Source organism: Bubalus bubalis, chromosome 2 (genome assembly GCF_019923935.1).
Source record: "Bubalus bubalis isolate 160015118507 breed Murrah chromosome 2, NDDB_SH_1, whole genome shotgun sequence".
Taxonomy (NCBI): domain Eukaryota; kingdom Metazoa; phylum Chordata; class Mammalia; order Artiodactyla; family Bovidae; genus Bubalus; species Bubalus bubalis.
The window spans coordinates 153,427,588-153,455,322 of NC_059158.1; the positions used below are offsets into that span (position 1 = coordinate 153,427,588).

The 27,735-nt window shown below is 37.0% G+C and overlaps 1 protein-coding gene across 12 annotated transcripts in view; it reads right to left on the bottom strand.

The window, feature by feature from the left end:
• The window catches only part of IKZF2 (IKAROS family zinc finger 2), a 186,827-nt gene extending 159,362 nt beyond the window's left edge, over positions 1-27,465 (bottom strand). For 2 of the 12 annotated variants that reach the window (XM_025278199.3, XM_025278186.3), the window contains exons 1-4: positions 26,637-26,874; positions 25,403-25,469; positions 23,824-23,872; positions 22,922-23,026 (exon numbers count right to left, since the gene is read on the bottom strand). In XM_025278199.3, the coding sequence (XP_025133984.1) occupies positions 22,922-23,026; positions 23,824-23,872; positions 25,403-25,405 (157 nt within the window). In that variant the 5' untranslated portion in view covers positions 25,406-25,469; positions 26,637-26,874. Of the gene's footprint in view, positions 1-22,690; positions 22,898-22,921; positions 23,027-23,823; positions 23,873-25,365; positions 25,470-25,597; positions 25,648-25,776; positions 25,876-25,972; positions 25,990-26,636; positions 26,875-27,325 lie in introns of those variants that run through there. The other 10 variants (XM_025278187.3, XM_025278191.3, XM_025278190.3 and 7 more) reach the window with 10 other exon arrangements.
• Positions 27,466-27,735: the final 270 nt, after the last annotated feature.

Consider the following 27,735-nt stretch of genomic DNA (forward strand, 5'->3'; position numbering starts at 1 on the left):
GCTCAGCAGTAAAGAATCCGTCTGCCATGCAGGAGACCTGGGTCCAATCCCTGGGTTGGGAAGACCCCCTGGAGAAAAAGAAGTGGTAACCTACTCCAGTATTCTTGCTTGGGAAATCCCATGGACAGAAAAGCCTGGCAGGTTACAGTCCATGGTGACACAAAACAGTCAGACATGATTTAGCGACTAAACAGCAGCAACAAATCCTACTAGTATTAGACGAAAAGGAAAAAAAAAAAAAAAAAACAGACGTGGTAGTTTATATTCTAGCTGAACTAGCACTATCCTGAACACACTAGAATATAAAAAAATTATGGCAGGATAATTAAGAAATCAGTAACATGAGAATCAGATGACTGGGATTTCTGGGCAGTAGGGCTTTTACATTTCACTTTTTATCTTTCTCTACTGTTTAACTTTCTACACTGCCCCTCTGCCACTTTCATTTAGAATCTTTATTTAGACTACTCTGCAGCCTCAGACCATGGCAGAATTTTGTAACACTGGCCACATCCCCTGTGGGATGAGGCTCACTACCCACACCCCCTCGTCCCTAGCACTATCATACCATAACACCAAAGTTCCAGCTCGGAACTTACGTAATGGATGGTTTCAGAGCTGACATTTCCCCCACCACTTTTCTTCTTTCTTCACATCCTTATGTTATTTGTGCTGATTTCGGCCTCTCTTTCTCTAAAACATAAGCTGGTTTGAGAGCAGGGTCAATGCTGATGTTTTTAATCCTTGCTTCCCCCAACGGCACATGGCACACTAGTTAACAAGTATGAGTGACACATGAATGTTCGATTTGCTTTTTATGAAGAGAGTATAGCTTTATGGTTATAATTTTATTTTAAAGGGGAGAAACTACCACACTTTCCTTGTCACGTATGTTTGGTAATAAATCACCTACATGTTGCCTAAAGAAACGCTGAGGTCCTTAAAACTTATAATTAAATTATTATTAAACAACTAAGTAAAAGATGGAGAAAAGGACACCAAAACATTAAAGGTGGTCTAAATAAAAATTTCAAATAGTATGAAAATATGCAGCCTTTCATTAGGTATGCCATATGGTGCAAGGGAATGCAGGCAAAGAAAAAGGAATCGGATTGAAGAAAGAAATGTTATAATAATCCCCTCATTTCCAATAGTGTCAAATACAATTAAAAAAAAGGCACTGGTTTCAGCTCTGAGTACACATTTATAACAGTGAATAGGAACTACACATCAGAATGGAATGATTATTGATTTCTTAATGGATTACTGCTGCAGAAATTTACACTCACCAAAAAACCATCCATCTTTGGGTAATAATTATAAACCTATCACAGTACATACAGCATTCTGACTGAATTGAAACTTACTGCTATCTGCCGGGAAATGACCAATTTTCTATTTCTCCAGCTCCAACCACAATACAGAATGGTGAGCAGACAGTTATATCAAACGCTATTATAGTACATGGTAGCAGCCACAACATGCACCATCTGTAAATGGCTATTAAGAGAGGTAAACAATCGGGTCCTGGTGGACATTTTTCTTATAATTCATCAGCTATGAAAACTGTAAATAAAATGGGCATTAGGCAATTACACTTGTCAAAGGCCTATCATTACTGGCAGGTTGTGGAGAAGGGGTCAAGGGCAAGCAGTACATTAGCTGAAGTCATGCTGTTCTGACTTTACATCCTAATTTCAAACCTCTCCCCAGATCGACATCAGAAGTACCAAACCAACAAGCTACAGAGGTTAGGTCTCTTTCTAAATGCTAAGTGCGTTCTTAGTGAATTGCATTTTACTAAATACCCAGCGGAACCCCATTACAATTCAAATATTATTTTCCAAAAAGAAAACCCAGTATGTCAGTTCCACGTAGCAGGCTTTCATCACTGAATAATTATGTAATCCAGTATTAATGAAGTTTCTAATTCTCATATTTTCCAGCTGTAGGGTTTCAATAACACCACTTCCTTCCAGATAGTTAATCCCATTCTGAACACCTTATTGATCTATATTATGGAAAGATAGTCATGGAATGAAGAGAGTTAACACAATCTGAATAAAAGTAATTTGCAATCAATGGTATCTTGTTTTCATGTTCTCTTTAGATTCTAATCTATTATCAGAATTTTTGGTTAGATATATCAATTTTCTTTTCTAAAAATTATAACATGTAATTTTTCTACCCAATTAACTAACTTAAAAAAACTGCATTTCCAAAACATCCAAAGAACTAAAGAAATCAATTTGATTGTTTTTATGAAAGATTCTTTTCCCTAAGTACTAACAGACTATTAAATTGCCATAATAATCAACCATAATAATTAAAATACCATTAAGTATAATAGAAAATCAAATAGAAAAGCTAAATAAAGTTACCAAAATAAAACAAACTTGTGAAACACCACAACGGATTTGTGAAACAGTGAAATTTGAAGACGGCAAATCTGTTTGTTTAGTGGAGAAGAGTATTCTACATGTTATAACAATCAAATCAGAAAAATACACATATTCTCTAAAAGGCAAGAGATAATTTTAGACTGACTTGATACTAATTATATTTCAAGTAATATCCTGTGCTGTCACTTCAGGCATGTAGGACTCTTTGCAACTCTGTGAACTGTAGCCTTCCAAGCTCCTCTGTCCATGGAATTCTCCAGGCAAGAATACTGGAGTGGACTGCCATTCCCTTCACCAGAGGATCTTCCTGACCCACGGATCAAACCCGCATCTCTTACGTCTCCTGCACTGGCAGGCAGGTTCTTTACCACTAGTGCCACCTGGGAAGCCCAAGTAATATCTTAGGAATCATATCTAAGAACTATAAAAAATCATATGCAAATATTTATAACCTACAAGAATAATAGTTAATTGTGCCAGAAAATGAAGTTCTTTATGGAAGTTATTACATTCATTTCTTAAAACCTTATGACAGGTATTATGATCTACAGCTGAAGAAACTGAATGTAAAAAATACAAGGAACACTCCCAAAGTCACATAACTAGAAAACAATAAAATTTCAGCAATTTCCTACATGCATCTTAAAGTAAGGAGCAGAAGCAGAACTTGACCCTAGGTCTATGTAACTTGAAAATCTCAACCACCTTCACTGGGCCCCATCCCAAAACATAAGGACAGCTGCACCCACAGGGACAGCAGTGTTCCAGAACAAACAGGTACCCAATATTTATTGTAAATGAACAAATGAATGAAAAGAAGGAATGAGCATATTATGCAAAGGAAGCAACACCAGGCCAAGACCAAGAACACAAGGAAGCACTCTGCTACTCTCTCCCCATGTGACCTTGGGCCCCAATACACAGATTTCTACAATACAGAATTTGGAATAGATAGTACAGTATAAAACATTATGATTACTACACTGGTGCATGCACATGCACAGGTGCACACATGCATGCACACACACAGACACACACACACAATTCTATCTATGGAAGGGAAAGGACAGGAATCCAATGAGACTTTGAATCCATATTTATCACCTACTATGTTCCCGGCCCAGTTCTGAGTATTGGGTTACATCAGTGACCTACACAAATGTTCTTCAACTGCGTGGTGAGAGATAAGACAAATAAATTAGATAACTTCAGATACTGTAACATACAACAAAATAGAATAGGGTAATGTCACAGCTGTTGGGGTAGCTCAGATGGTAAAGAATCCACCTGCAATGCAGAAGACCTGGGTTCAATTCCTGGGTTGGGAAGATCCCTGGAAGATCCCCTGGAGAAGGGAATGGCAACCCACTCCAGTATTCTTGCCTGGGAAATCCCATGGACAGAGGAGTCTGGTGGGTTATAGTCCATGGAGTTATAAAGAGTTGGACATAACTGAGCAACTGACAATGTCACAGAATGCCTGAGAGGGGCTTATTTATCTAGGGTGCTCAGGAAAGGTCTCTTCAAAGGAGCAACAGATGAATGAGAACAAAAATGAAGACGGCTTCGTGCAAAGTTAGGAAGAGTGTTCCAAACCCTCAAATGGGATTGAACTTGCCATGTCCAAGGAGAAGAAAGAAGGGAAGTACCTTTTAGAGTTTAGCAGATAAGAAGAAGAATGGAGGAAGGGGAGTCAAAGACAGAGGCAAGACCCATGTCCTATGGGATCTTGTAGATTCTGGAAAGGAATTTCAACTTTATTCTGTTTTAATAGAAAATTTTTGTGTTTAAAGCAATGTATGGTTATAATCTGGTCTCGGTTTCACAATGTTCAGGTCTGACTATTGGGTGGATTATGGGACAAAGAGAATAAATAATGGTTGCAGTAAGACTAGCTACAAATTTTTGTAATATTTTAAGTTTAGAGGACTAGGAAGTGATAGTTCAGACTAGAGATGTAGGAGTGAACACGGTGAAAATTATGTAAACTCAAGATATATTTTCAAAGTTGAGCCAATGGTTTTTCTGATGGACTGGATGCAGAGTTTGAGGAAAGGAACAGTACCAAATACAGACTGGAAAGTCAAAGCATCAGCAGTAACTAAAGAAAGAAAGTGAGAAAGACACCGTGATCTGCAGATGGAAACATAAGGGCTGCTAATGGATGAAGGTGAGTACCAGATGTTTTCTGTTCACTGAGGAATTGATAGCCACTGATTATGACACTTCTAACCTAGATAGCATATTTAAAAGCAGAGACATTACTTTGCCAACAAAGGTTCATCTAGTCAAGGCTATGGTTTTTCCTGTGGTCATGTATGGATGTGAGAGTTGGACTGTGAAGAAGGCTGAGCGCCGAAGAATTGATGCTTTTGAACTGTGGTGTTGGAGAAGACTCTTGAGAGTCCCTTGGACTGCAAGGAGATCCAACCAGTCCATTCTGAAGGAGATCAGCCCTGGGATTTCTTTGGAAGGACTGATGCTAAAGCTGAAACTCCAGTACTTTGGCCACCTCATGTGAAGAGTTGACTCATTGGAAAAGACTCTGATGCTGGGAGGGATTGGGGGCAAGAGGAGAAGGGGACGACAGAGGATGAGATGGCTGAATGGCATCATCGACTCGATGTACGTGAGTCTGAGTGAACTCCGGGAGTTGGTGATGGACAGGGAGGCCTGGCGTGCTGCGATTCATGGGGTCGCAAAGAGTCAGACACGACTGAGCAACTGATCTGATCTGAATGAAGCCACTCCCTCTCTCTCTTTCTCTCAGACAGGAGCAATAGATGTTTTCCCACTTTTCTATCAAAAGCTTGTAGCTTTCTGACGGCAACTAACTGGACCATTTCCTTTATCTCAATAACCAACAACCTAAAAAATCAAAACACATGGTAAAAACAGAAACTTGGAAATAAATACTAATTACCAAGCCCAGGGTCTCTCACAGGCAGCAAAGAAGTAAAACATCAAATCAAAGCATGAGGGCATTTTAAAGCAAAAAAAAAAAAAAAAAAAAAAAAGGCTTTATTACTATACAGTGAAATATACAACTAATAGGCATTAATTGCCAGAGATATGTCCCTCCAGATCCAAAACATCCATGAGCTCCACATTTGAAAAGCAAGCAACTGGGGTAGTGCTGAAGTTCTCCACCATCCTAAAGAGCCACCCACGTAGGTAACAAGGCACTTTGATTAAAAACAACCTTTCTAGCAGCAAAAATATCTTACAATAATTCAACTCCAAGTGCTCACAAAATAAAGAAAAAGATGGCAAACAGAAAATTACAGATTATCGCAAAGAGTCGGACATGACTGAGCAACTGAACTGAATTATCCTAAAAGGTTCTTTTCAGCATAAAAATGCAGATGACCTGTTATCTTAAATTCCTAGGATAGAGATACAAGCACTTTCAGTTCAATTAGGAGTAAGTACATTGCTTTCCCACATATGCCAGTTAAATATTATGGGCTTAATTTATAGAACCTCAGCAGTAAAGAAACTGCCTGCCAATTGCAGGAGACACAGGTTCAATCCCTGGGTCAGGAAGATCCCCTAGAGAAGGAAATGGCTACCAATTCCAGTATTCTTGCCTGGGAAATCCCATGCACCAAGAAGCCTGGCAGGCTACATACAGTCCATGGCGTCACAAAGAGTCAGACAGGACTGACACACAGCACCCCCCAACACACACACACCCAGGGGAATAACACTTTATGAGCTTCCAAATAACATTTAAACCTGCTTGGATACCCTTAAAACAATTATTTCAAGAAAGGATACAGATAAAAACCAAAAAAAATTTCCTAAAGGTTGGATAGCTGACCTTAAATACTGTTAAAATAATTATATCATGGACAAACATGAGAAGTATCACAAATGCTCTAAGAAATTTGCAGTCTGGCTTCACTATCTAGCATAAGCAAAACTGTGCAGACTTTCAAGGAAAAGGTATTCAATTTATGGGTTTTTAAACAATTTTGGGGATTTACCTACTGGTTAAGAGTTGACCAAAAACAACAGCAGTAATACTCCCATTTTCATATGTGTCTACTCAATGGCTAAGCCATGATTTGAGAGATCTTGAATCATAGAACTTAGAAACCTTCATTAGATATAATAATAACTTTATTTTTATTGAATTATAGTTGTCTTACAATGTTGTATTAATTTTTGCTCTATAACAAAGTGACTCAGATATATATATACATAGAGATATATATAGATATGTACCCACACATATATTCTTTTGAAAATTCTTTTCCATTATGGTTTATCACAGGATACTGAGTAATAATTTTAAAAGTATAAACGTTCTCAACAATATTTCTTACTTCATACTACTTAACAACAAATAACCAAAATGTCTAGGGATAAATTTCCATTTATATAATATACATAATATGTTTATACTATGTTTATTATACATATATATAAAATCAAGATTCTCTACAGATCATTTAGAGTCTTTATAAAATCTATCTCAGTATTGTAGAGCAACACTGGCCTAAAAAGATGCATTTTTATGAAATCATGTGAAGCTTCTAAGCACTTGAAGTTTTTAGTCTAACAGTATTCTGCTTGAATGAGAGTTGAGAAGAGAGTTTAAGAGCCTAAGCTAGTGCTAACTTTAGACCATTTATTTTAAAACTGCCTTGTGGGTAAAAAGACTAGCTGGGTGATGTATCCTTAGGACAGATGACTGAAGGGACCAAACTTGTGGGATTAATCTGACCAATAAGTTACAGAAATAACTGAGTTACAACTCTAATGTGTCCAGCCGAATAAGCAATTCATGTTAACTCATAAGGTAATGAAAAAGTAACAGGCAAGTTTCTTGATTGAGAGACACATGTATAAGCCACTGTACTAGGTAACTTCTGAGGAAAAGAGAAACTAATATTTCTTGAAATGTGTTACATCCTGTGCTAGAAGCTTTACTGAACTTATTAATTGTCACAACAACCCCGAGACAAGGACTAACTCCGCCTACTTCTTGTGCTGTTGCTGCTGTTTAGTCGCCAAGTCATGTCCGATTCTTTGCAACCCCATGGCTTGTAGCCCAACAGGTTCCTTGACAAACAAGGAAATGGAGACTAATACACAGCTTAAACTGAATCACAAACCCAAGTCTGATCAGCAGTCAAGTCAGGCTCTGACCACTACCCTCAGGCAGTGGAGATTATAGTCAGTTTCCCTGCCCTCAAGGAGATTCCAGTCTTATAGGGGAGATAAGATGTACACAAGCAATGGAATAATGATACAAGATAGGAAGTGATAAAGCCTTTCTAGTTTTTAGAGAGGAAACTATTCAGGGACAATGATGGTCATTTGGTGTTAAGGACTGATTGCACAGTCACTATGCTAACAGGAACCCAGACCCAGGAAGACGTAAACTTCAGACATGAAAAGCAAAATGTATATCTTTAAATGATCTCATTGGGATTTACAAAGATTTCTGCATCTTTTAGCCAAATGACCTATGAGTAATTTATTTATATGTACTACTATAAAATCTTTTAAAAGAACATCCGCTTTTCTTTTTGACTGTTCACAAGAAAAGAGGGAATAAAAAGGACATGACTGGGGTCTGATACATAGTTCTGAGAATTCCAGATATGTAATAGAGAGATGGGTAGTTACCTTGTAGGACACACAGCTCTGTGAATATGGAAAGTCATGGAATTTCAGAACCACACTGGGCATTCCCTCCCCAAAATATCTAGTAAACAAGTAAACAAGACCCTCCTCTGGGCCAGGTCAGGAGAGAGGCACACTCTGCAGTCAAATTTTGCCACCAAACACATCTTTGGAACTGCCATCCTCAAGTGAAGTGCGTTCCTACCGCATAATTACCATTTCAATTACACCCCTCACAAACAGAACAGGTTTATTTGTGATCTGCATTAATTAGGTAATTTCAGTTTCATTTCTTTAGTAACTGATTTGAATACAACAGAATTAATAACTGCCTCATATCTGCACACATATTTCTTTTCAAACAAGGACGACCTAACAGCACTCAGACAGATGAAGAGCAAAAACATCCAGTGATGCAGGTATATCTTGGGTTTTATCGGCAATAGCTCTGGACTACTTTTTTTAAAAATGGTTGTTGATTAAAGGCAGATGAAAAGCACAGCCTTTCGAGAAAACTATTGCTACAAATGTATGTGGGATCTTTTTCTTGGTTATTTGATTCAAGTTTTTTCTCATACTCTATTTATCTAACAATCAAATAATAGCCACAATTCTAGTTAGCTTACCACATGCCAGTCATCATTCTGGAGACTTTATGTATGTTATTTCTAATGCTCGCCATTTCTCTGACAAGGCAGATTATTAATATCCCTAGTTTACAAACTGAGACACTAAGAGATGAAATATCTGTCTAGAGGTTACACATTTGATATATATCAAGGCTTACTTTTTTTATACTACATAGGAAGGGGAAGAAGAAAATTCATACAGATCTGTATTTTTAAAACTATATGTTCATTATTTTTTAGTAACAAATAAAATGCTTAAGTAATGCCAGGAAGAAGAGATTCCTCTGAGACTGCTTAAATAAATATTAAGATCAAGTTTTAATGAGCATATTTTATGTTAGATGTGAAAGCATTCTGAATAGTCTAAAATATTTTACTGAATAGTTTAAATATATTTTATTTAAATATATTACTTTTAATAGACTTAAATCTAATTTATTCTTAAGGCAGTTAAACATATACCCTGATCTTGTTTGCATTATTTATGGACTTAGCAAACCCTCCCTTCAACAATAATACATGTGTAAACTTCATCTCACATCTGATAATTTTTACTGATAATTTTTATCACAAGGTTAATTTTAGAAGAGTATTCCAGTGGGTAACAGTTAATCTGGGAATTCTAAATCTCTGACAGGGTATGATCTCAAGAAAGTCTTTTGAAACAGTGCTTGTGTCTTAGATATTTCAGGAGGAAAATGGAAAAATGAGAGATCAGAGAACAAAAACTGGATGCAAAACCCATCTCATCTGCTCAATATCAAGTTCCTTCTTCATTGTCACCTCCCATGACAGTAAAAAGAAAGAAAGCAGAAAGACTTCTTAATGTTTCTGGCAGGTTTATCGTCACCCTAACTCCCTAATGCCCTTTCCCACTGAAGGGAAGTTAAAAGGCAACTGGGGTACGAAACCAAAATTTACTGCATCCATGATAATTTAGGAACAAAAGATACCTCTCAGACACAACATATATTTCAGTCACTTTTGTAAAAGATAAAAACAATAGATTATTAGTCCGAGATGGCCCTCAGTAACACCCCTGGTTTACGACAGAAAACAATCTATTCTAGGTACTACCAACTGCTACTACTAAAATCTTCCCATCTAATACTCTTAGGAATCCAGTTCTTCTAACTGGTCGACCCCCATCTTTCACTCTATGGCATTCAGACATCTGAAAAACTACACTTCTTTCTATCGACCATCAGTATTTATCTTCTACCAGAAACCACCTTAATCTTATGGCTACATTCTTCCTCATCCAAGCAGAAGGTGACTTCTTTAAGTATATAAATTCAGGTATTTATTTATGTTTTCTTAAAGAAGAAAAAAGGGAGGAGAAGACCCTATTTTTCATTTGTGTATTCCTTCTCTTGGATCTGCTAAATCAGTTCAGTGGCTTATCCCTCCCTTCAGGATTTGCCACTGGTATTTTTTCTTTAACTAGCTGTCTTCTCTGTTCTCTGTACTTCACACCTCTATCTACTCTTTGCTTGCAATGAGCAACACTCAATGGAATTTTAAATTGATGAACATGAAAAACAGACTAAGGGTCTTTTAAAAAAGTAAACTTGATTGTAATATACAAGGTAGAATGGAAAACCTAAGGATAAGTTTTAACTTACTCTACTCACCTTTCTACTGGCATCATAATGCTATCTGCATGTATTTCCACTGGCATCATAATGCTACATGTTCTGGCAATTGCCAAAAGTACATTTAAAAGTACATTATTTACTTTATAGTATCTCATGCTTTGAATGAATATCACCCAAAAAATGTCAGAGCATGAAATTTTGTTTGGAAATTCCACTATATCAGAGCCATTAAGAAAACACACTCAGACTAAATCTAAAATAATATCCAATAAGTCTGTTGACAGCATTTGCAATACCCCGGCTTTAGCATTGGTCATCATGTAAAAGATCTTTTATAAAAGATCCAAATAATGCAGAACTATTTAGAATAAATAATAAAACACCCTATTTGCTGTCACATAACCCAAAGTGAACACTACCAGTAATCTGATCTTTCCTTTCTTCTTTCCTTTCTTATTCTTTGCTTTTACACACATACTCACACAAGCTTTTAAAACATAAATGGCACTCTCATACATATAGTTGTACGAAAGCAACTGTTTAGTTAACTATAGTTTCTCTAATTTGCTTAAAAAAAGAAAAAGAAAAATGGATCTTTAAATTCATTACGTTATTGTACTCAAACTGTGAGACTAAAACTATTCAAATTCATAAAAAAATTTTTATGTAAATAGTCTTATGGTAAACACAATTTATGTAAAGATAATTTATTTTAATTTATATTTTCTTGGGGAGGTGTCTCTTTTGTTTGCTTTTGTTTCAAAAAAACTAAATTCAAAAACTGTCATTAGGTCATTAATTTGTCATAGTTCAGACAGATGGCAGTGTGTAATTCATATTTCGGGGGTTTAAAAGCAGCAGACTCACAGAAAATATCTCGTATTTCTTTTTCTAGTTCTCAATTATGTTCAAACAAAACCTATCACCACTTTTAAACATTTTGCATTCAGCAACATATTCAGCAATATATTCAAAGCTACATCAGAATCAGTGTTTTTAAGTATTTATAATTTTAAGCAGTACCTAGAAATGATTAGATACTACCTACTTATTAACAATACCTAAGAAATTCTTAAATGCCCAAATTTTAAGCTCTAAGTGATATATGGATGATGTGAATAATCATTTCTAGCAAAAATAAGTGAACCTACTTCAGTCAGGAATTAAACATAAACCTTCAATCCTAAAAGGTATATAAATGCTACTTCTCTAACAAAAAAGGTAACAAATGTATTGAAAACAAGCAATCTACCTCAGACTATCTAGACATCAAAGGTATTGCCATAAGTTTGATTAAAAGACTTGAAAGATATGTCTTATAAAATAAATATATTTTCATATGTAAATATTACTTGCTAAAATGTTTGTTTTGATCAACAAAAACGAAACAAGTCTCTTCATGAAAATGACCATTATGGGGAATGTTTTATATAGTCACAAAAAACAATAATAAAATTTCCTCTTTAGAATTCAGCCAGAAATTCAACAGAAACATCAGTTTCCCAAGCACTTCAAAATACGGCCAAGCCCTGCATACTGATGTCTCAGTAAGTAGTAGGTAAAGTTGACACCATCAGGTGTAAGGAGAGCTACAGCTTCCATGATAATAAGAGAGCAATGACAAAAATGTCAAAGGTGTAGACACCCAGAATGTTAATTTATTAGAACGTGACTTTACACTGATTAATTATATGCTCCTCAAAATATCTGAAGAGCATAAGAAAAGTTAATTGAAGCATTCCATTTTGTACATGTAGTTTTAAATAAGTGATAGAGAACTGATTCTAAAATTATAAGAACGTGGCTTGAAATCTGTAAACTCTAAATATGCCATATAAAGTTATTGTAATGAAGATGATGAAGATGACTATAAAATATTCATGGAAACATTTACACTAACTTGGAGTCTACTGAATATGAATAGTGGTGGTGGTTTAGTCCCTAAGTCATGTCCGACTCTTGTGACCCCATGGATTGTAGCCTGCCAGGTTCCTCTGTCCATGGGATTCTCCAGGTAAAAATACTGGAGTGGTTGCCATTTCCTTCTCCCAGGGGATCTTCCCAACTCAGGAATCGAACCCAGGTCTCCTGCACTGCAGGCAGATTCTTTACCAACTGAGCTATGAGAGAAGCCCAAATATGAATAGTATGAAACTTAAAAGATGTTTAGAATCTTGAAGATCATCAGTTTGGATCTGATTTGAAGATTACAAAATCATTTTGAAACTGAGACATGGTATAAATACATATCCTAATAAAGAACATAACAAGATGGAATTTCAGAATTATTTCAACATCTAAGAAATCAATTTTCCAAATTTCCTCAAACAGATCAGAAACACATTATTTAAATACATCTATGCAGTATGCTAATCACAAGTAGTTCCTAAATTCAACAAAAAATTACTGGACTCCTACAATGACCCACTATGATACTATATACTGGGAATAAAGAATATTGGGTTAGCCAAAAGGATTGCTTAGATTTTTCCATAACATCTTAAGGAAAAAGCCTAATGAACTTTTTGGCCAACCCACAGATAAGAAACTGACATTTTCTGCAGAGATTCACATCTGGAAAATCTCTAATTAACTTCTTTATAATCAATGTACAGCCCCAAAATAAAGTTGTGTGCTTTGAAAAAATATTCTTAAATTCACACTCAGTAATTAAGACAAGCTTCCCTATTAACTAACCTAAAATACTATAATTTTCTATAAAATCTCATTTGCTGTGGTTGAACTATTTCCAAGATTTCATGAAACTAGTGTGATGTTTATTTCTCCTGACCTATAAACTAGAAGCTCTTCAAGACCCCAGCTTATATAAGATGTCTTTCTCAAGTAGCAGTACTACTATCTTCATTCAAAGGTGAAAGTGAAAGTGAAGTCATTCAGTTGTGTCCAAGTCTTTGTGACCCCATGGACTGTAGCCTACCAGGCTCCTCTGTACATGGGATTTTCCAGGCAAGAATACTGGAGTGGGTTGCCATTTCCTTCTCCAGAAGACCTTCCTGACCCAGGGTTTGAACCCGGGTCTCCCGCATTATAGACAGACACTTTACTGTCTGAGCCACCAGGGAAGTCCTATCTTCATCTAAGGCAGATATTAAAACCTCTTAAATGGCTGACCATATCATATATCAACATTTCTGTGAATGGAAGTTTGAATTTATGGTAATAGTAGTTGGGATATCCTTTATAGTATTATAAGATAGCTTTCATAGAGTTAGGCTGTAAAATCAACATTTAACAAGCCTAAGCAAAAATGTAAAATGTACACTAAAGAAAATGAATGGGTCCTAGGCTAGGAAGAATTGGTTATAACCTGATTATACGTATAAGTTAAAAACTGAATCTGGAGGATTTAGCCAAGGAAGTCAAGGGAAAAAAAAAAAAAAAAGACTCAAAAGTATTTTTGCTCAGCCTGTATCTAGGGAATCTAAATTTAAGTTCATTTAGGGAAGAAGGACGGAGAAGGCAATGGCACCCCACTCCAGTACTCTTGCCTGGAAAATCCCATGGACGGAGGAGCCCGGTAGGCTGTAGTTCATGGGGTCGCTAAGAGTCAGACACGACTGGGCGACTTCACTTTCACTTTTCACTTTCATGCATTGGAGAAGGAAATGGCAACTCACTCCAGTGTCCTTGCCTGGAGAATCCCAGGGACGGAAGAGCCTGGTGGGCTGCCGTCTATGCGGTCGCACAGAGTCAGACACGACTGAAGCAACTTGGCAGGGAAGAAGGAACTACACAGAAGACTTCAACCATAATGATCCAAATGGCAATGCTATCTCTACTGTGAGGCGGAACGTTTTAGACTCTTTTAGCCTGATGCCATTAAACACTTGAATGATATAACTGACTCCCTGTGTTTGGATTACTTGCTAACAAAATGACTTTTGTTGCTTTACCCATATAAGTCAGTTCACAAGAAAAAAATGATTTGGTTAAGTCAACTGGAGTGATCAAGATCCTACATTAGTTGGAGGTTTATTTTTAATGAAAATACGGACATAAATTGGCATTCCAATTTGAAACATCAACTTTGTAAACTTGTTTAATGTGAGTCAACCATGAGATATGGGATCACTCTATGTGTGCCACTAATCAAGTTTTGGAACTTACAAGGCTGAGAACCAAATACTAGATTATAAAAAAATTTCTTGAGGAAATGGTCTCCACTGGGAATTTAATTTAGAAGCTCACTGTGTTTTCGCCTTTGTTTCACTGTGCATCTTTAGATTTATACACTTTTGAAGAATTCTCAGGTGTAAAAGGTGAGAAGCAGTTTATTTATTGAAAATCGATATAAATCATGGTGAGCACATCACACTTATTTGGTTCTAAATGCAAGAGGATCATTAATATTACAAATTAAATATGAATTCATTTGGACCTTGAAAAATAACATCCTCCTCTAAAAAGATCCCTAACTTATTTTTGATGCCTGAGTATCAGCAGTGAATTACACAAAAAAAAACATTAAAAAACGTTTGTTGGATCAACAATTGAAAGACAAAAATGTCTCTATAGCGAGTTCTGAATCTCTACATAAAGGAAATCTCAGATGAAGTTCTTTTCATCATCAACATTCACTTGAATTTTCATGATGTCTTGGGTACAGCTTACATTTCTAAGATAGAGTTCTATAATATATATTTTGAGGAAATAGATTAAGATGTATTCTATACCACACTTTCCCCCCTACATTCTTTTATCCCAAGTAGCACAATATCATAAACTTTAAAACAATTCTATACCAAATGATTTTCAAATGATATATATCATGTTGCGTATTTATGACAAGGTTTTCAAAAAGACTCTGCTTAAAATCATGAAATTCTTTAGCTAGTAACATAGCAGAACTGGCTAGTACTTTTTAATAAATCTTTCCTCATGTTTTAAATTATATATTTATAGATGAGAAAGAGGTTACAGAATAAAGACAAACCATTATGATAGAGGACTTGGAGTACATGCCATACGTTAGCCTTATGATTTTTTTTAAATATGTAACCATCAAAGTTATGATATTATATATACCACAAAATTTGAAGTTGAAAGGCTAGCATGTTTTGCTTAAAAATCAGAGTCAGTCACAACAACTAACCCAACTTCTGTGCTCCGTCACTCAGTCGTGTCCAACTTTTTGCAACCCCAAGAAATGTAGCCCACCATGTTCCTTTGTCCATGGAATTTTCCAGGCAAGAATACTGGGGTGGGTTTCCATTTTCCTCCTCCAGGGGATATTCCCAACCCAGGGATTAAACCCGTGTTTCCTGCATTGCATAGTGGATTCTTCACCACTGGACCACTTGGGAAGCCCTTAGTCCAACTTCAGACACTAGCATAAAAGGACTCCATTAAGCAAAAAGAGTTCATTAAAACCTGTGCTCATGTGTTTCAATATAAAATTTTGATTTTATGGGGGCAGTTGGGAAAATATGGTCAATGATGAAATGTTGAGAATTACTTAGGGAAGAATTTTTTTTTAAGAAATACTAAACTATTGTTAATGTAATACAGGAGGAAAAATAACAAAATCACAAGCTAACATGTTAGATTTCACTAGTTAGGAAAATTCACACTTAGTTTAATCTATCCTCCTGCCTGATTGCTAGCCTCTCCCAAATTCCACAGGTGCGTCAAACACTCTGCATGCAGGATTAAACTAAACTAAATTTTATCCTAGAAACCTGCTTCACTATTTTCTATCTTCCCTGATGGAACCTACTCCATCTATCCAATAGAGATCATCATCATGAAATTTCTCCTCTCCTTAAGACTTCTATCCAAGTCCTGTCCACTTTAAGCTATTATTTCCCAAATCCTTCTATTCCTTATTATATGCACTACCACTAGCTCTCATGACTTTTCATTCTATCACTGCAGAAGCCTGTTAAAGAAGTCCCTGCCTCTGGACTGGTTCCCATCTACAACATTTTTACTCCTGTTATAGCTGGTATGATTCCTGTCAATACGAAGACTGAAGTCATCAGCTTTGTTTAAATTTTGTGCTCCCTTGAAAATGAAATCCAAGTTTTCTCTTATATAAGATACTCCATTATCTTGCCCTGATTAATTCTCCAGAGTCATCTCAGGCTTCAGATTCCAAGATTCCAACTTCACACTCCACAGATACCAATCTGCTTTATTTCCCAGAACATAATCGTACTATTTCTCAGCTCCCATGTGGGTTCATTGGTGAACAAGCCTTCAGCTTCTCTCCTAAATCCTATTCATTTAGTAGTCTCAGCTTAAAGAGCCTCTCCCTCCAAGAAGTCTTCCCAAACCAGTACCACTCCTTGCTCTCCATAATAATAACACTGAGCTTATCACAGAATACTGCCTTGTTTAGACGTCTCTTTATGTTTTTTTTATTTTTTATTTATTTATTTTTTTTAAGCAGTTTATTTTCTTTTTCCTAGCAAGGAGACCTGAATAAAGTGAAACAACTAGCCATTTGAATATAACTTATACAAAAAAGTAATAGAAAGAAGGAAAAAACACCCTAGATCTCACCATTGAAAAATCTTTCCCTTTAATCTTTTTTTTTTTTAATTTTATTTTATTTTTAAACTTTACATAACTGTATTAGTTTTGCCAAATATCAAAATGAATCCGTCTCTTTAAATTAGAGTATGAGCTCCAGGAGGACAAGAATAGTGTACCATTCACCTCTGAATCTACCCTACAGTGCCTGACACATAAAAGACTGCCTACAAATATTTGTCGAATTAATCAGCTAGAACAATACAGCAACGTGTCAAATGCCTATAAGTGATAATTATATTTTAAGTTGATCTCAAATTTAAAACACCTAAACTATTACCCTCAAAATGCACAATTAACAACAATCAGGCCTACAGCTTGATCAGGTATCATCAAATGAGAATTTACGGTTCTACCGCAAGCAACAAATGAGGTAAAATTTTAGATACAGATTTTCAAAGAAAAAAACTGATTCTAGATATGGCTAGGTTACTCTATTAAGAGGACTTTTTCTATTTGTAATAACTGGTGTCTTTATAGTACCAATGCTGAGCGATGATTTTCTTGACATGTAATCAAAAACATAAAACTAGGCTCAGGAACACTGAAGCCCAATTAAAAAAAAAATTCTGCCATACAGACGGACTCTACTTCTTTCTAATCCAAATCTTCACAGATCCTTTAAATAACAGAGGGTTTTTTTTTCCTGCCAGTTTTACCCTAAATTATTAGAAATGCCTATTTCCGTTCCATGGACCTCTGTAGTAAAATGGAAACAGCAAAAGACCTGAATTTCAAACAAACATGGATTTGAAAAAAAGCTTTCTTATGAATCATGGACTGGTGCAGAAGCAATGTGCCTGCTCTGAGTGTTAGAGCAGTGATTATTGATTAGATGCTAGCATGTGCCAGGAAGTGTGCTAAGTATTTTGTATATATTGCCTCATTTAAACCTCACAACAGTCCACTGAGGTAAGGATTGTTTATCCCCATGCTACAGATAAGGAAACTGGAGCTCAGAGATGTGAAGTAAGATGACTGAGATCTCACAGCAAATCAGTGGCAAAGCAAGAATTCTAACAAGGTGGTATATAACTCCAAAGCCCATATTTTTAACCACCTGCAATCTATTACTTCTAAGCCTCAGTTTTCGGTATTATAAAGCGAAGTATCCTCACAGAGCTGTTGTGGAGACTAAGTGAAATAAGAGGGATGTACTTAGTATAAAGCACTAGGCATCCAATATATACTCAATAAATTATACTCCCCTTCTCTTTCTCACACCAGTGCAATTAAGCATTTAAGAGAAATAGTTCCTAAATACTCTCTATTTCAACAGAGATTCCTGAGCCTGATTAATTCATAAAAGGAAACTACTACCATATCACTAAGTATAAAATATACTTATATCTGTTCATTTAAACAGATATAAAGGAAAAAGGCAAAGAAAAACAACACGGTGTACCTCATTTTAGGACTGTCACACAGCTACTAATCTTTTAGAACATTATAAAATTAAAATATATTGATATTCAAAGTGAGGAGAGAAGAGCTTGGGACCCAGAGATCTGAATTCCTGACAGCTTGAAGGAAGAGTCCCAAAAGAACCTAACCAATCATGTTATACTGTTTTCAGTGTATTTTCATTGGAGAAGACAAATTTAGACAAAGATAGAGGCAATAAAAACAACACTTCTACAGTGAGCTATTTTGTTTCTCCAAGACAGACATTTATTCTTATTTCAAAGCAGACTTAAAAGATGGGGAGGAGGCAGAATGAGGAGCAAAAAAAAAAAAAAACAACCAGCAATTCTGCTGTTAATTCCCTGCTCATATATACTTCCTTTAGTTCCTTTCTTTTTTTTTTCTTTTTTGGTACATGGCCATGACACTGCTGATAGCTATAAAGAAATCAAATCAAACTTTTTAAAAATATTTCCTAACAAGTAAAAACGAAATGTAAGGTATGTTGCGTATATATACAAAACTAAGTACTACAATTGAAAAACAGAATGAGCTTTTACATCAAGTCCATCTGGTGTTATATCAGGGTGTGTCCTGTGGAAATCCAACCAAGGGTAACTGCCAAGCTAAGCTACAGAAGACAACTCAGAAAGCTGGTGAGTCTCAAGATACAAGCCATATTTTTAAAAGTGCATTAGAGCATCTGCTTAACAAGATTATCTGTTATCACTCCACCCTCATAATAACCCTATTCTACTCCTGTAATACTGTTTTGTCACTAAAACATGGGTCAGTTGTGGACATGCTGGGCACCCTGAGATAATGACATTTTACAGATATCAATGATATAACTAACCCACAAGGTAGTATCAGTGTCCCAATCCTGACAACTTCATCCTTTTCCTAAGGAACCTTAGAAGACAACTGATTTCTTCAAGCCTCCATTTCCACACAGGAAAAATAGAAACCAGAATATACTTACACTTCACAAGGTTCTAAAAATGGAAACCAGCTAACAACAACAACAAAAAAAATGAATGTGAAGCACTCCAAAAAGAATAAACTAGATTCGCTGACCTGATTATTGGTCAGAGTCTTGTAAAACTAGAATTACTACTTCTTCCAATTCCACGCATGCCACTTGGCCATCAAACTGACTGATAAATGGTATTGACTGCGAAGTGGATCTATGTAAAGGTTTTAAAGTAATAGGAAAAAAATTTGTGTCACAAAGCACTTTCACACCATTAGCTATCTCCAAGGAAAATTTATTTACTGGCATTATAAAAGCAGACAATGATAAGGAAAATAGGATTAATTACAATTTTTTGAACCTTGAAATCCTTTCAAAATACTCAGCAGCAGTTACAGAATAATCTGAAACCAATACAGAAACAAGTATATAAGAATTGGAAATGAGCTAACCCAGAGACAGAAGGAATCACAAAATAAAGTCTCATTCGATGGGCCGAAATACAATATGGATTATTTTTATATTGTTCTGTCTGAGTTGTCTGTCTCAGATTCTTAACTTCCAGATGCTATTTTTAAAATCACTTAACACTGTGTATTTCCAGTAGCCATCAAGGCACAGACTGTCATCCCTGACACAGGAGACTGTCAGCAGACTCAATATGTACACTAATGATCTCAGGCAATAATGCCCATCTTCTTATCAAAGAGAACCTCATTCTAGAAGAAAAAGTCCAAATTTCTCTAAGAAAATTCACTCGAAAACATAGGAAGTACTCATTACAAAATGTTAAGTTCACGAATACCTCTCACATCTTTTTAAGATTATCTTACATGCTGAATTTTAAAACCAAAGACTGTCAGGCATTGTACATTTTTAGTTCTCTCCCAAGTCACCGATGCTCTCTTCTAGCACTGTCAAATAATGATAGCTGCTGTCATTACTTTTTATACAATAGCTGGCAGCAAGTTGCACAGGTACCCTTCATCTTACAACAGTCGTCAAATAACCCAAACAAATGACTATGACCTCAGAATACAACTGACCACTTTCCTACAGTGAAAATAAGTGGGTTCTCACATGGCAGTGTTACTTTACTGCTAGGACGTTAGTTATCTCATAAAAATCAAAGATACTATTTCTCTTATTTTTTTAAACTGTTTTAAAATAACTTATCACCTCTTACACATGTACTCCTGTCCCCGCCTTACTGCTACGGAGCCTATCTTATTCTATCTATAAAGGTTTTCACATTTACTTTCAGCTCTAATACTTTCAATCAAAATTGCAATTCTGTTTCTGGAAGTCACAGCCCTTTAGGAAGACTATTTGAAGATATTAAAGAAATGCGGAAAATAAATAAGATCTTTTCATAGAATAAAGTCAGCAATGCATATAAAGAGATTTAGGTAAACTACTGATCTTGGCCACAAGTGATTTGCCAAGTCGCAAATGTACAAATCATTATTCCAAGTCACAGAAAAACATCTGAGTGACCAACTACAGGTTTCTTATTCTAATTAACAGACAAGAGTCCCTCTCTAGTGCTATTTGCTTTGGCAATCTAAAATGCTGATATGCTCCTAGATCTAAAAGAGAGGAAAAATGGGTATCTTCTCCATCTAACACCTAAGTGGGTAACCTAGATACTGTAAATAGAGGCTATGTAAAGGATGCAACAGACAGCTCTGAAGTGAGAGCCAAAATATTTAACCTGCAACTCTTTGGAAAAGAACATGAAAACACATGTAGCTTAGCCAAAAACTCTACTAAGATGGAATTGCCACAGGCTAGTAAGTTAAAAAAAAAAGAAGAAACAAAAACAAAACCTCTTTACCAAACATAATTTTACTGTTGTTGGGTGAGAAAAATTCAAAGATCAAAAGCACAGTTCTTATTTGTCCAAATTGATCATGTCTACAACTCTGCAATGTTTATTCAAAATAAGAGTGAACTGCCTTTTAGAAAGGATTACTTCAAAACCAAAATCAAATTCACAAAGAAAGGATCTAATTAACCAATTAACAAGCATTTTCCTGCTGATATTCTAGTGGTGGCTCAGGGATAACAAAGTCTGATTACCTATTATTACCTACCCCTTACACTCAACGTTTCTAAAGACAATATTAAGCTAAATATTAAGCTAACAGAAACTGCATATCAATCTATCTTTATGCTTTAGGAAATTAAATGAAAATTATCTGAAAAATAAAAATCTATATTGCCAAGGACCTAGTCACATTAAATGTTAAAATGTAAAAATTATACTCTCTATATTGCAACAGTATGTAACTTTTATCAAATTAATAGTCAACTAGCAAAAAAATTAATTAATGCTACAAGATCCATTACAAGAGATTAGCACTATAATTTAACATGCATTCCCTTACTATTAATTTTTCTTCCTCTGTGATAAAGGAATTTCAGTGACTGCTTCTAGAATGAAATCTTCCTAGGAAGTGATTCCCATTAATAAAAACAAAGAAAACTTTTAAAAAAGTAAAGCAAGTTCATACAGCTCAAACTTTCAAGTCAATAGCTAGAGTCGCTTAAAGATAACAAACTGCAAAATGTATTTACCAGTACTCTATATACTGTTGCTTATAATTCAGAAGACTTAACTACCTATGAAGCTAGTAACTTTACAACAAACTCTAGTTTTGAAAGCTATAAGAGGGAAGTGGAAAGAAAAATTTGTTCTCTCAAGATAATCAGAATTAACATATTAAGAATATGCTCATAATTCATCATATGATTCAGTTTTCTTGTTATTAAATCTTCTTTAAAAAGAAAAGAAAATGCCTTTCCTTCACATGTCACCCAAATAGAAAGCTTTTAAATTAAATTGCATTTAGATGGAAGTCAGATGTCCCTTCTATATAAGAATATAACACATATCAGAAGTAAAGGGAAACAGATTTCAAATTAAGTTTAAGTAGGAGTAATAAAGCATGTGCACTTGACAACTTATGAAACATCGTAATTAAGAGAAAACAAACCAAATCCTTAATAAAGTATTTATCTTCTGTCACTGACAGCATGCAAGTTGCTTTTTTATTACACAGAAACAATGTTTGCTATATCTTGATATCAAGAATGACTCTTTATCAAAAACAGTAGCCAAAACTATTCCAGCAAGTTCAAAATATCCTTCCAAATTTTCTCAGTTCTTTTCTGACAGCCTAAAACAAAATGCTTTCACTTCGTCAGAGAAATGGATGTAAATGAGTTCTACAAATTTTCAGTCACATATTACTTCCAATGCTTTGGAGGAGAAATTCCACGTTTTCTTAAAAAAGCAACTAACACTACGATTCTACCACTAATGTATTAGCTTTGTGCCAAGGCAAGAGAAGATAATTTTTTCCTTTTCTTTTTTTTTTTTACTATGAAGTAACATGTTTCCATAGTTTTTTTACTCAACAACAAAAAATAAATCGTCATAAACCTGGCAAAACAAAAGAATAACCAGCAAAGCCTAACATTTCTTACCTGATACAGGTAAGCACCAGCTCCCAAATGCCACCTTGGGATAGTTCAGACTAGTGAGGAGGCTCATGTTTTATGATACCAAAATGAGCAGGAATAAATCTGTGTTGTTCTTTCTTTAGCAAAATCTATAGCAGCAGCTACACCACAATGTGAGTGGACCCTACAGACCTAACAAATTCAAGTCTATCACTAGAGAAATAGGAAAAAAAAAATCATAAAATGAAGACTTACTGCTTGTCATGTGACTTGGTGAGGCATGCTGTCCATTGGGTGTGCTTGATGTGAGGTCAATTGCCATATTGGAGTGCTCCCTTTCAGGTGAAAGCTCATTGTCACCTGTTTTCACAAAATAAAATCTTTTGGTCTCTATTCACTGTCACCTAAAATCTAATTACCAACTTTGTAATCATATATGCAAAAGCATGCATAGTCTTGAAATTTTAATGAAATACATTTTTCCCTCAAAAAATTATAAGGAAGAGTTATTTAGAAATATATAATAAATGAATGAAATGATGAAAAGCCACAACCAGCACACAATAAAACATTTATAAAATTTCACTACCACATTCATCTTAATTGTAAAATAAGGACAAATGCAGTAGTTAATTTCTAAAGGATCTTCTACTTGAAAAAAATTTTTCTTTAACATCTAACTTAATCATTAAGCACCCGGTATTTTTAATGAGTATTTTCAAAACGTTGGCCAGAGAGTTGGATGTTTGAGAGTTTGCTTAAAAAAAAAAATCAACTTAAGTGAGCTAATTCTCTTTCATATCCTGTGTCTGAAAAATTAGGTAACAGAGTACTAAATATTTAGTACATGCCATATTAGTAGACATATATGTAACCCAACCTAGTCTAAACTTAAGTGAAAAGAATCAAGTAGGAAAGTTTTGATCTGCTAAACTATTACTGGCTGAAATAATACCCTTAATATGGCAAGTATGTATCTATAGTTCCTTCTTATGTCACTTTCCTGCTATTTTCTCAAACTCATTTACAAGGTGAAACTGTGAACAGACAGTAATAGTATACAATTCTTGATAAAAATTTCCAATTCAGAAGTTAAAATACAGGTAACAAACATGCTTTTATTTACCAGTAACAGATGAATGAAAATGAATACTTACATGTTATATAGCCATCAATAGCCTCTGTTTCCATAGTCAATGTGCAGTGCTGCAATACAAAAGATTATACCCTTAACACAAGGATTCCTTTCAGTCTCTGCCATTAAATGCTTAACTTATATGAAGCTCCAAGCAGTTAGCCCACGTTGCTGCGGCTGCAACCTGTGCCCAAGAAACATACTATGGTGTACTGCATGTGCTCATTTGCAAGTCACTGAACTCTTTCTGCAAATGATCTGATTCCTGCTGGAGATAGGATAGGAAAGATAAGTGTGCTGTGAGATGGGCTGTATCGAGAAAGTAATGACTTTCCATCAGAATTGACTCAGTTTAGAGGGAAAAAAAGAGGAAGGGGATACACCTCAAATGTGCCCGCTTTAACTGGGACTGAAGTATTTTACCATTCACTACTTCCTACAATCAAGCTGCAGTCTGAGGACTTTCCGAGTATACAGATAGCTCTATTCACAATTGTTGCAAGTTGGTTCATCATGTTCTAACAGGGAGGGGGGAGGACAAACAAACAGGAAAAACAAAACAAAACAACTTCGTGCCCAAGTACCTCTGGAAGGTTTCTGCAGCAGTTACCCAACTGCCCGGCTTGTATTGACATTTTAGCCAGCCCCAAGTTCTGTGTGAGCACCTGTTCAATATAACCTTAATTTACTGCCAGACCATGGTTGGGTACTAATGCCGAGACTACTTAATACATTCCAATTTGAAAAAATTCATATACTTTTTGCTGTGGGGAAGGAGATCACTTTTATAAAGTTTGGGGAATTATTTTCATGCACCAATGACACAAAGAAGAACTTACTTCTCAGAAACAAAAATAAATTGTATGAGATGACACCCCCTAGCTTTGATTCCACATAATGAAAAGATCGATAAGCTAACTGTATTCTTTGAAGAAAAAAGTTTAAAGAATTGACATGTCCTGAGATGATTTTTACTTATTTTTTTTTTCCTTTGGCCCTGGTCCTTTTTGCCTTTAGTTTCAAAACTCTCACTGCACCAGCAGCTAAATTATTCACAATGAGCCATTTCTGTATTGATCGCCAAGTATATTTAGCCCTGGCTCCTGGAATTTCTCCATTACTTACTGGAAAACAGGCAGCTTCACTTCTTGTCTCCAAAACCACTTCCCTTCTCCCTCCCCTCCCCTTCTTCACCACCACCCCTCCCTACCACCCCCCCCCCCAAAAAAAAACTTTTCTTCTTTATGGAATAATCAGATCAAATTCCCAACTCAGTCACTACACAGCACTTAAATTTCAACCTGCTGTACTGCTACCAAATTCTTTCAAATTATGATTACATAAGGCTTTAAAGAAAGGCATCCATAAAGTTTAAAAGGGGAGCAGTTTCTTCGGATATTTTACAAATGAGTTTATCTCTTTAAAAATGTACACATTTAACACACACATATTAAGAAAGAAACGTCAGGGAGAAGCGAAAGAAGTCTGCCCCATCAATGAAAAGATTATTAACCCTCAGAGAAGGAAAGAAAGAAAAGGAGAAAGAGAAACGAAATGTACATACAAAAGAAATTGTCCTTTGATTAAAAAAGATTCATCACCATTTCCAGCTCTGTCGGGAGATCTCAGCTTCTTCTAACCCCTCAAAGAGGAGGTGACAATGTCGTGCTGAAGATAAACGGAGAGAGAAAGAAAGAAGTTTTTTGTGTTTCCCCCTTCTCTCTTTCCCTCCCTTGCCCCTTCCAAGCCAAGCCCCCTGCAGAGTTCAAGGCGAGGAGGAAGGAAAAGCACTTTACAGGTGGGTCATTCCGAGCCCAAATCCAGCAAACAGATCGGCTGATAAACAAAACCAAGAAATGAGAGAGAAGGAACACCCCCCTTCTTCTCCACCACCACCTCCTCCTCCTTCACCCCTCCCCCTCGTCCCTTTGGGATGGTCTAGTAGGAAAAGTCACTCAGGAATGGCACCACGTACTTTCAGGAAAGAGGAAAAAAAAAAGAGAGAGAGGGAGGGAGGTCAGTCAGTGCTACAGCAATGCGATTAACAAGAAGAGAAAAAACTTGATCCACCGGTTCCTTAAGAATCGACCAAAAGCTAAGACAAGAAAACTGAAAGAAGGGGGGGGGGGGGGCATAGGGGAGGGACAGTCAGGGGGAACCCAGCAAAGAACCTAGGCCAACTTCACAGGACAGTTTTTCGCCCTTGGCAAAATAGTAATAATAAATTAAATCTTAAGTCCATCTCTTTCGCCCACACCAGAACCTGTCAAAGTGATTTAACTGCTGCCTTTTTACGTGTCATACCAGCTTGTTGTTGTTGTTTAATTCCAACAGGATTTGGATATTCCCTTATAGCTGGGATAGATACACAGCTGCAATTTATTCCAAGCTACCCCACCTTTCTTGGAATTCAAGTTAAAACAAAGCAAAACAAGTCCAAATCCATGACAGCTATAGAGATGAGAACTGATTAATCGATTAACATCCCAGAAACAGATTATAAGCAGGGGACGATAAATTAAGGCAGAAGACATCATCTTCAACCCGATTCCCTGAGCGTCCTTTACAGAAATCATTAGCCTAATCATAACCACAATGCATCCCTCCCAGAGAAAAAATATCTATAGTATCTATATCTTATTATTACTGGTTAACAGCAACAAGTCATTTGATCACATCACGGTGCAAAACGAGATGCTATATCATTACACTTAACTTTGAAAACACTCCCCCCACCTTGAAAATCAGATACACATATTATATATAATCTATGAATCAGAAGACAAATAAAACAAGAGCTGTTCTTCACCACGCAAAAGCCAAGCGGAGATTTACCTCAGCAGTGCATGCAGTAAAATAATCCCATCACCCTTTTGTTTGTGTTTACTGTTAGTGTGTCCTCTCTCTTTCTTTCTTTCCTGTGCCTAACGTGTGTTTGTGCACTGCAGTTGGTGGTGGAAACTAAGGCAGTGGATCTGTAGCTAAGGGTAATCCTGTTTTTACTTCCTCCATCTTCAGCGAGAAGCAGGGTTAGCCCGGGACAGCTGGTCAAACCCCGAGAAACCGATCCGCCGGAGCCAGAGCACATCTCCCCCGCCGGCCGGGCTCGCGCAGACGCCGCGGGCGGAGGGCGGGCTGGCGGCGGGTGGCGGGGCCCTGGGCGCGGGCGGACGTGCGCGCGCGCGCGCGTGTGTGCGGGGCCGGGGCGCTTGTGCTTGTGTGTGCGTGTGTGTATGTGTGTGTGCGCGGGCTGGCGAGGCGCGTGTGCGCGTCTCTGCGCGCTGGGCCGCTCGGCGCGCTCGGCAATCGATTACAGGACAAGTGCTGCCCCGGCGGCTCCGCGACGCGCTCCCTCCCTCGCGCCCACCCGCGCGCCGGGCCGCGTCGCCCCTGGCCGGGCGCCCCCGGACGGCGGACCCCGCCCCCCAAGCCGGGGCGGGGGGGTGGGGACCAGGTAACCCGCTTCCGAGAGTGCCCCGGCAGCCTCCCCCATCCACTCCTCCCCGAGTCGTAATCAATCTCACGTTTTCTGCCGGCTCGAAAGGAAGAATTGCAGCGACCAGGGGAGGTTCATTTCGGCCTCGTGAAGTTTTCTTTCAAACTGGGATCTGTGGTGAGGCCGGGCGAAGGGCGCGGGACCGAGATCTAGGCGCGCGACGCGGAGCTCCGGGCTCGGCGTCCTGGCCGGAGTCTGGGTTTGCGCGTGGACCCACCCACTCAGCTTCGCAATAAACTGTGCGGTGCGATTTCAGAAACCGGCGCCCGACCAACCCGGACTCGGAGCAGGAGAGAGGGGTCCTGGGGAATGGATTGAGCAGGAAAGTCAGGTCTGAGATGCAGCTCAACTATTACTATTTTGAAAGTGCTTTACAGTGCAAGTTTAAAATTAGAGTGTCTACTTGCTTTTTCACCCCGGGCATGTGGCATATCCTCC